Here is a 10,885-nt window from a genome sequence, read left to right on the forward strand (position 1 = left end):
GAACGACGGTTTAGGGGTGCTTTATTTAGTCCATCGACCTTTGAACACATTGAGGGATGGGTGTGTCCCTTATGTCCGGGCTCTCTTGGCAAAGCACACCGGAAGGGAGGAGGGTCTGTCTGTCTAGCTATCTGCCTGTCTGTCTGTCTGTCTAACGTCGGGGATGTTTTAATGGACGAACTAGCTCATCAGGGAAGGCTTGTTTTCCTTTAAGTGAAAGAAACCCCAAACAAGTAGCAATCAGCGGTATCGCTGTGTCGCCTAGCTAGTTTACTGGACCTACAAGGAATTTCGATATGATTTTTGTTAAACTAATTGTCATGTTTTGCTGCCTACGAAGTATTACAGGTAAGTTTGCAACTGAGTAACACGAAAAGGAAAGTGTTCAGTGATCGTCAGTAGAGCTAGCGCTAATAGAATGAGGCAGTTGTACTCTGGCTGCTAGCTCGTTGGCTAATGTTAATGGAAACTAAATAGTGTTTGGGGCTGATAACCGGTGTTTCCTCGTTAGAGTGCGTACCTTGGCCAGTTAGCCAGCAGAGCCAGTAATGGTTGGTATCAAGTTAACTATGTTTGGGTGATAACGTTACAGGTTGAGCGACGTTTCCCCCAAAGAAAAACAGACATTCACATTGCGGTGCTACTGTACAACAAACAAACCATTGAAGTATTATATCAACTTAGAACAGATTGTGAATCGCGAGGATGTGCTATACGTTAGCTAGCGCTAGCTAGCTGATATACTTGGAAGTTACAGAAATGTTGTCGGTTGTTAAAATAAATTCAAAACAGCAAACGCTAGTTTAACATTAAGTTTATCTGCGATGGCAAATAAATTACAACTCGAGAGTATCTGGGCTTTAACGTAGAAACATTATATGCTGCGCTGCTGCAACGTTTGGAAGCCAGAAACAGCTCCGTGAGCTAACTCAAACCTTAACTTTGAAGACCCTAACATAAGTTTATTTGGTCCAATAGGGAATCACACGGTTTTTATTAAATTACTCCCACTGTGGTTTAATTTGTTATTTAACTTAAAGATAGTATCACTCCACCGAGATGATTAAGATAAAATGCTTAATGATATTTTTTAAACTTCATATCCAGATGTTATAGTTATACAACCTGAAGTGCTTCTTAAAACATCAAAACGGACACAAACGAAGATTTGGAAGACTGGCAGAACCCCAACCTTCCATTTATACATTAATGGTCACGCTTCACATTATAGTCTTAGTTAAACAATGGTGAATGTAAACTTCATAAATTTTTGGAGAAAGGTTTTAAGATGTTAGAGGCAACACCGTACTTGTTTTCTTACTGTATACATAGATCGTTATTTTGTTGTAGTTCTAGGTAAATTGTGAACGTTGGATGAGAAAGTCTTCCCTTTTCTTTACTTTTACCTTAGGCCTAGATCTTTCCATCCATAGACCAGACAAATGTATCAGTGCTTCAGCTGCACCAATGGGCCAGGTGCACAAACACAATGAAAATAGTTTATACATTATATTATCAAGAGATAGGAAAGGTGGGACAAAGATGTATTGATCTGAACCTAATTACCTAATTCCAGTACTCTACACTCGCCCACACTTTGAAATGTATGATCAAGATGGCGCACACTGTAAAACCATTACATTTCTGAGTAAATAAGTGTTTCAGGTAAACCAGGTTGTCTCACTCATGGTTGTCTCACTTATGACAAAACTGCTGTCATTTGGCCTGCTTACATCGATGGTACGTTGCAGAGAATTTTATTGAGTAATGTCGCATGGAATTTAATAAACCACCGGGTTCTGTATTGGACAATCTGGGTCACATTTTATGTTTGAAGGTAACAACCAACCCTCTCATTTTTTTCCAGTAAAAGGGTTATTTTTCCACTACTGTGTGATACACAAGATGACGACATTGAGACATTTGGCTTGCCTTGAGCTGTGGGGTGTTTGATGTCTCGTGTTAGCCGGTCTGCCATCACCCAGCATGCATAGTAATGCAAGGCTCAGATCAGTTTTGATTCATGTTGTTACCACCCCCACTGTTATTGTCAGTGGTTTCCTCTCTGTCAGGAATTGCACTTCGGTGTCTCTTGAGGCTGAAACAACTGCACTGAAATCACATTGACATAGCTTTTACAGTGAAATCAACTGCCATATTTTTTTCAGCTTTTGTTGTTTGTCCAAACATTTCAGCCACTAGCTCTTATCCCTTGTGTTGTCCTCCTGGTACAAAAACTGACAAAACATTTGACATTTTTGTCCCTTTTTCTGACTTTTTTGTTATTTTTGATTTCACTAACACCACCTTACTACAACTAGTTTACAGTAAATTTTGGATTTCGTGGTCAATAACCCTCATTTATATAGAATTATACCTAATATTTAAGTTAAAAAAAAGCAATAAGAAATGATTAATTGTTTTGACTAGTGGTTAAGATCAGAGTACTGATGAGTTTTATCAGTAATGAAAGGGATCAGTTGTATTTTCAAAGAGCGTTGTATGGAATCCAATCCATTTTGTTGTGGTAATTTGGTTAAAAAGAAACCATATTTCTTATATAGACATTTTTTAAAGGGGTCAAATTTGACCAGAGGACAACAGGAGGGTTAATGTAATGAAAGTAATGTGTTTAGGCCCCAAAAAAGTAGGATTGTAAAGTCTGGTCGTTATTTTGTATATTTTCTTTTCAGTACAGTATTAACCAAGGTTGCCTAAGAATGAGGGGTGAGTGTAATAGCAATCAATATTATATTACAAAGTGTTATTTTTCCAAATATTTCATCAATCCATTTTGATGGGTGTTAAATTGATATGTTGCAATTGCAATGAATGATTTTTCACTTCATTAAATAATGACACAGAGAGCATATGGATTCTATCAGTGATACATTTTTTAAGACAATATTTGTCTTTTTGAAAAATGTTTCAAACTGGATTACATTTTATAAGTAATGTGTGAGTTTTGACTAAACAGATCTGGTTGACTTGCTAATAATACTCTTAATGTACATTTTGTTGTTTTCCAGTTTTAGCTTCTGCATTTAAAGACGTGACTTGTGGTACTAACCTACTACTTCCGCAGTACATCGCTGGAGCATGGTATAGCTACACCGCTTATCTATCTGGAATATGAAAAAGCACTTTTGTTTTGATTTCTTTAAACCAATCACAACCGGCGGGGTGGCGCTAAGCCCCAGGCAAACAGCCGGGAAACTAGCACAAACAATACATTAAAACAACACAACTGACTCAGTAGTTACATCTTTGGTTTACTTTCAGCTGGCATTTCACTGTTCTATTAAATTAATTTTTCAGTTGGTAAATAATTAAAAAAATTGGTCCGTATCACTGAAAAACATGATTGGCTGAAAGTGGTTTTGCGCCCCTCTGCCATGCAGTTGCCACCTACTGCTCCCGTAGTGGCCAAGTTCCTATATTTATTTTTGTCATAAAAGGACAGAGTATGGCTGGAGCTAGATTATGTGCGCACTTAAAAGTAAAGCTATGAATAAAGCTATCAAAAATGTAAAAGCTTGTATTTCTGTACAATCAAACAGTGGTGCCACATTGATGGTTTCTGATCCATTATTTCCAGTGCCTGTTTGTTTAATGATACAATGGGATTGACTGTTGTCAGGGAGGCTTGGCCCCATGCAGTAGCACAGTAGGATAGATAAGAGAGTATCATGACATGAAAAAACATTAAAGCTGCCTTGACAGGTATGTGATGCTTTATTATTCTAAAACAGTTCAGGTTTGTCTGGACAGTCTTCTAGAGTTTGTTAATGTGTTTATTGAATTTGAGTTAGGAATCCAGAATAATTTAAATTCCTCAACTTCCTCTATGGCCTCTTGGTCTATTTTGATAGTGAAGCACATATTAAAAGATGGAACCCAGAGTAACTTGGTTATTTAGATGCCTGACAAGTTGTTACTGGCCATGGACAGCCACTCCCTGCTCGGGCCGTTGTAACTGCCGCCCACCAAGAGCCAGGGTCTGTCCCAGCTTTCTGCCTGTAAAAAGGAAGTTTTTCCTAGCCACTGTTGCACAACATGCTTGCTCTTGGGGGGGGGGGGGGGGGGGGGGGGGGGGGGGGTCTTTGTAAATTATAGAATGTGACCTAGACCTACTATTGTTGGGTCTTTGTAAAATATAGAGTGTGACTGTACTATACTCTGTAGTGTCCTGAGATAACTCCTATTGTGATTTGACACTAGAGATACAATTGAATTGAATTGACTCCCCACCACACGTTAGCCCTATAATAAATGAACAAAAAAGTTAACAAATACAGGTATGGAACAGTTATCCCTTTTGGCCTGTTGGAGTCTCTAAGCAATGCGTCTTTTTCTGTTATTTTTCTGTCATAACAAAAGGTTAGAGCTGAGTGTCAGTCCTAGCACTTTAAATGGACACCTTGCCAATGAACTAATTTACAAAGAAAGCGTTTGTAGTAGGTTACAACAGAAAATTTCCTATCATGACCCAGAACCTCAGATATTTAGTTAGAGGTATTCTGTTTTGCTGTAGGAGTGTAAATTAGCCTTTAAATAGCCTGCAGCCGATTCAGTCACTGCTCTTGCACAAGGGAATAAAGTATTACTGAAACAGGACCATGGTCACCTGATATGCATCATGTGCTCCTCATTTGCACTTTAAAATGACTTTCTTTGTCTTTGTGCATATAACAAAGAAATAGTCAGTATTAAAGCCTGCCGGATTACCTCTGTGGTATCACATCAATAAGCTGAATAAGCTTGTTAAGCACGTCTCGGGAGTGTGACAGCTTTGTGTGATAGCTGACCACTATAAGAGCTTCATCCATGTTTTACTAACCTCCTTTCATAGGCTTTTTCATAAAAGACAGGTTGACAACTCACAGTTGGAAAGTCACAGGTAAATAAGATTAATGGTGGCTAAAACCCATTTAGCTGCTTAAGTTTCAGGGATCTGGTGTTGTTCATGCTGGCTAGCTGTCATGGCTTACTGGGACACTTGAATAGAACAGAGACATTGTTAATATTAGTTAAAACTATTCAAAATGTATGGTTGTTTTGCTGTGGATTGCATAATGTGTCCCTTGGAAAAAGAGCTCATTGCTGAAATATATGCTTTGAACGGAATGTGTTAGCACTTTTCTTAGTCCATTAGTTGTTAACTAGTCTTGCTTTGCTAGACCCTGCTCCAAAGTGCGCTGAAGCAGAGACTGGCTACTCCACATAGCATTCGGGGATGGGAGGAAAGAATGCTCTGGTGTAATGGGATTTCTTAAACCAATAAAAATCATCATGGGCTGTGCTAAACTCCGCACAGAGCTGCTGCGAAATAGCTGTGCGAGAGAAAACTCAGATTGGACGGATAGTCTAGCTAGCTGTCTCAATTTCCCATGCAGAGATTTGAGGAGCAGTTAACTATAGTGCTCATAAATCCACCAAATCCCAACACAAAGAAAGCAGAAGGAAACGGAAAATACATGCATCCGATGGAATTTCCTGCAGCACCGGTGCAATCCCGGAATGCAAAAGAAACCCTTGTTGTTTGTTTAACAAGATTCAACAATGATTCACCAAATGATCAAAACATTAAGTGACTATTTTTATGGTTATTTCAGTCAAATTCTATACAAAATAGATTAATACTCAGACTAATAACCAAGAATCATAGTAACATATGAATGCAAAATGTTGCCCTTGCAGCAAATGTTTGTTGACAAATGTTGATGAGCCACTGAACTCTCTTTCAGGTCAGTTTGGGAACCCCTTGGATAAATATATTCGTCATTATGAGGGTTTATCATATGATACAGAAGCCCTGCACAACAGTCACCAGAGAGCCAAGAGGGCACTCTCTCCTCAAGACAGGACCGTGCACCTGGACTTCCATGCACACGGAAGGTCAGTTTAAACACACACACACACACACACGCGCTCACACACACTCTGTCTTCCCCACTCATTCACTGTCTTCTTCTGTCTTCCGACGTTTAACCTCATACTGTGCTGCATGAATTTTTAATTTGTTTTGCTTGCCCTATGCACTTTAGTTGTGAACACATGCTGTAATCATTTTGTCGAATAGACCTATAAATAAATACATTTTTACTTCAATTTAAAAACATTATTAAGTACCATTGGTTTTAATGACATCTCATAATTTTTTTTCCTGACTTGCGCTGTGTTGGGCTTTTGTCTACTTGTCATCACCACGACAATATTAAAACCTCATTGTGGTCACTTAAATTTCTGAAAAGACCAGACTAATCACAAACTGTAATTAAATCCTTCCCGTTTTTCCCTCGGACATTGAAGTCCCCTTGTATTCTAAACCACATGTAATTCAAGATGAGTCCTTGTCAAGTTGACAACTTGATTACAGTGGTGCCATCCCTGTTTTGGAAACGGATTACTTTAGGCAGTAACATCGTTTAAATGTTCTCAGATTTGTATCTGAGAACCTTTTCCTATCTTATCACTTGGTATAAACCAAAGTGATTAGAGGTGCAACGATGAATCGATTAGTTGTCAACTATTAAATTAGTCACCAACTATTTTTATAATCCGTTAATTGGTTTGAATCTTTTTTTCTTTTATTAAACAAGACATTTGAGGACGTCGTTTTAGGCTTTGGGAACACTGATCCAATTTTTTTTTACATTTTTATGGACTAAACAACTAATCTATTAATCAAGAAAATTATCTTTTTGGGCAGCCTTTCATTTGAACATGAATATCTGTTCTTTACTATCTCCACAGACTTGCACACAAAGAACCATTTGTCTGTTTCATTATCATGCCTATCCGCATTTCTGTATTGCTTTTTAAAATTTTCCCATGTTAAGGAGCGAAACAATTCCTCTTCACTTGCCTGTTGTGGGTTATCAAGGCTCTGTCAAACAGATCCTTTTCCTGTGTTTTTTGTGCTCTTTTTTTAATCTTTGCCCTGGGAGAGACTGCGGGCACTGCCTGTTTTGGTGGAGTAACCACGGCGTTGTACAGCATCATCATTTGTCTACTGTAGTCTCCAAAGAGGACATAAACAATTTTGTAGTGGGAGTCAAATTGGATATAGTTTGTGGTATAATGCATAATCTTGGCCAAATGGACCTTTAGTGTATTTACTATAAAAAAACTCTCATGGGTGCTCTAAGTAAGCAGTGGAATGACTAGGGTATTGCACCAACCAAGGCATGTTGAAGAGCAGGCCAGATATTTTCAATGTAGAGTACTGATCCTCCATCCATCCATCCATCCATCTTCGACCGCTTATCCGGTATCGGGTCGCGGGGGCAGCAGCTCCAGCAGAGGACCCCAAACTTCCCTTTCCCGAGCAACATCAACCAGCTCCGACTGGGGGATCCTGAGGCGTTCCCAGGCCAGGTTGGAGATATAATCTCTCCACCTTGTCCTGGATCTTCCCAGGGGCCTCCTCCCAGTCAGACGTGCTTGGAACACCTCCCTAGGGAGGCGCCCAGGAGGCATCCTTACTAGATGCCCAAACCACCTCAACTGGCTTCTTTTGATGCGAAGGAGCAGCGGCTCTACTCCTAGCTCCCCTCGGATGACTGAGCTTCCCACCCTATCTCTAAGGGAGACGCCAGCCACCTTCCTGAGGAAACCCATTTCGGCTGCTTGTACCCTGGATCTCGTTCTTTCGGTAATGACCCAGCCTTCATGACCATAGGTGAGGGCAGGAACAAACACTGACCGGTAGATCGAGAGCTTTGCCTTCTGGCTCAGCTCTCTTTTTGTTACAATGGTGCGATGAATAGAATGTAATACCGCACCCCCTGCTCCAATTCTCCAACCAATCTCGAGCTCCATAGTCCCCTCACTCGCTTACTTGGGGTAAGGACTCACTCCTTTGCTGAAGAAAGCACTCCATCGGTTTCCTGCTGAGAACCATGGCCTCAGATTTTGAGGTGCTGATCCTCATCCCAGCTGCTTCATACTCGGCTGCAAACCGCTCCAGTTAGTGCTGAAGGTCACAGACCGATGATGCTATCAGGACCACATCATCTGCAAAAAGCAGCGATGAGATCCTGAGCCCACTGAACTGCAACCCCTCCCCACCCCGACTACGCCTCAATATCCTGTCCATAAATATTACAAGCAGGATTGGTGACAAAGCGCAGCCTTGGCAGAGGCCAACCCTCACCTGGAACGAGTCCGACTTACTGCCGAGAACCCGGACACAGCTCTCGCTTTGGTCACACAGAGATTGGATGGCCCTTAGAAGAGACCCCCTCAGAGTCCCCCCCCCCCCCCCCCCCCCCATCCCATACCCGCAGGCGTAGGGAGGCGACCCTCTCGTCCACTGGGCTAAACTCCAACGCAGCAGCGCTCAGCCGGGGGCTTGTGAGTTTCCACCGGGCAGGGTCCCTTGATCTCTTCCTTGTTTTATCATAGGATTTTTGAACCATTCTTTGTCTTGCCCCTCCCCTGAGACCACTTTGCCATGGGAGACCCTACAAGGAGCACAAAGCTCCAGACAACACAGCCCTTAGGTTCATAGGGACACACAAACCTCTCAACCACGAGAAGGTGATGGTTCCTTAAAAAGGTTCACTGATAAGGAAAAAGACAAAAAAAAGAGATTTATGAGCAGTTAGGACAACATGTATGAAGACATAATAATGAAGAAGTGTTAAACTATTACTACTTACATAATAATATAATAATCCCTCTGGCTGTTACTTGACATTTATGACAAACATTTGGATTTTCATTGATTTATGTTGACATTGACCGGGAGGGAAAGGAGGAAGTTTATCTTTGCATTATTGGCTCCAGTTATGAATGGTCAAGTTCACTGCAGCATTAGAAAGTAGGACTCACGCACACGCAGCAAGCCAGTAGCATAGTCTCGGAACAAATATCACCTGTGTGATGATTTTTAATTGTGTCAGAGAGACTTTGTCATCTGTTGTGTTGACTGATATCATGTTGTTAGGGCTGCAAGATATGAGAAAAATATGTGACATACGATAACGTGTAATATCGCGATAACGATATTCCTTGCAATAAAAAACTGAAATTAAAGTGTACTCAGTTCTGCATTTCTGCTGCTTTCAGTATTCTTCTAAAATACAACAATTTGCTTCTTGAATTTAAAACCAACAAAAGGAAATTATTGCTAACATTTATTGAACAAAAGAAATCTCTTGCTCTTGTAATATATGGCGGTAATATATTTTGCCAGTTGATATAACAATAAAAAACCGTAAATTGTGCAGTCCTACATATTGTGCGTAAGCATTTGTGTTTTCCATAATAGTGATAGTTGGCTTTAACAGAATCAAGCCAGCGGTCATACAGCTAGTATCTTATACTGTCCTCACTGAATTAAATAGGTTTACAAGTGTGTTCAGCATGTGTAATCACAGACTGCCACTTTCCCCTCTACCCCAAGGCAGGACTGTGTGGCACTATAGAGGTTTGTTGTAACAAGAGAAAAGCTTTTTTGTGTATGCCAACTCACATGATTATTTGTGGCTGGATCCGGTGATGGGACAAGGCAGGACAGACAGTTGTCAAGAGAGGTGCCAAAAAGTAGTCAAGCACTGACTACGATCCAATGCTGAGGGGAAGTGACACAATTTATAGTTCAGTTTAGTGTCCAGCTTTCCAGCAAGGGACTCATTTGTGAGATGTTTCTTTTGTAATACATCAAGATATTAAAACATTTGGAATTAAAAGAGTATTGACAGACCGATACTGTTCTTTCAAGGCCAATACTAATAACTGATTATTAGTAGTTAATGAAACTGATAACCAATATTTAGAGCCAAAATGCATTCATTACACTGAAAAGGAAAAGATTTAAGTCAAAATTAAGATATTGCAATGTTACAAACTCCAACACTACATTTTGTTTAAATGCTTTGAGCTGTATAGGTTTTTGTATATGATTTTACGTAATACACAGTGAAGATTGTCAATCAGATAGTGTTGTGGGCGGGACATTAAGTCAGACGCAGTAGTGTGTGAAACCAAAGCAGAGGGACTGAGACAGCTGTAGCGGTGCCAAAGTAGCGCACTATTTAATACATTAACTTTATCAGTTATCAGGCAAGTCAAATGCCAATACAGATAATCTGCAAACTGCCAAAAAAAATGACCTGATAATCGGACAGGTTCGATATTTGGTCTATCCCTAAAGAAGAGCTTGATAGTGTTCAGAGGCCCATTTGCTCTCAAATGTTATCATAGTTCAGGTCTGTGGAATTTAAACACAGCTAATTCAAATCAGGGTAAACCTGTGTGCTTACTCACGTGGTGAGCAGTCCAAAAGCACCAATGGATATACAGTTATAAGACGTGAAGTATAGTTTATATTTAAGACATATAATACTGTTTTAAATATACATATTCTGTATATAGTGTAATATTGGCCTTTTTGTAGGCATACCATTTCTGTAGGCATGGCACGCTTCTTTGAGCTGGCTTACTTACTGAGCAAAGTTTATGACAGTCAGATGCTTGAGTCAGTATGTTCAGCATTTGGAATATGTCTAAATAATTTATCAGTCAGCTCCTTGTGTGAGATAAGCATTGCAGACTTCATCCACAACCTCTCCTCTTCCTGTTTGTTGCAAACCAGTTTTATGTGTCTGCAGGTTTTTTGTCTGGCTCAGGATGCGGGGATTTTCTTTTCTTTTTTTAGTTCGACCATTTGGATGATTATTATTATTAATTTTTTTTTTTTTACTGTTCATTGATTTCTTGATGGGAATGTGTTAATGTAAATTCTTTCCCTTTTTATATATTTAATCCATTAGCTCATTTTTATTCTTACTTATACGTTTTGCATTCCCTCTGATCCATTGTGAAAAGCTAAGCTGTATTATGTAGTTATGTAGTAGACCATATATGTATGTATGTA

The 10,885-nt window shown here is 39.9% G+C and overlaps 1 protein-coding gene across 1 annotated transcript in view; it reads left to right on the forward strand.

Annotated features, from left to right (window-relative positions):
• adam10a (ADAM metallopeptidase domain 10a) overlaps window positions 1-10,885 on the forward strand; it is a 28,681-nt gene continuing 17,796 nt past the window's right edge. The window contains exons 1-2 of the mRNA XM_034895121.1: window positions 1-348; window positions 5,748-5,898. Coding sequence (XP_034751012.1) covers window positions 297-348; window positions 5,748-5,898 — 203 coding nt within the window. The 5' untranslated portion in view covers window positions 1-296. The remainder of the gene's footprint in view (window positions 349-5,747; window positions 5,899-10,885) is intronic.

This window comes from Etheostoma cragini, chromosome 1 (genome assembly GCF_013103735.1).
Source record: "Etheostoma cragini isolate CJK2018 chromosome 1, CSU_Ecrag_1.0, whole genome shotgun sequence".
In the NCBI taxonomy this organism is placed as follows: Eukaryota; Metazoa; Chordata; class Actinopteri; order Perciformes; family Percidae; genus Etheostoma; species Etheostoma cragini.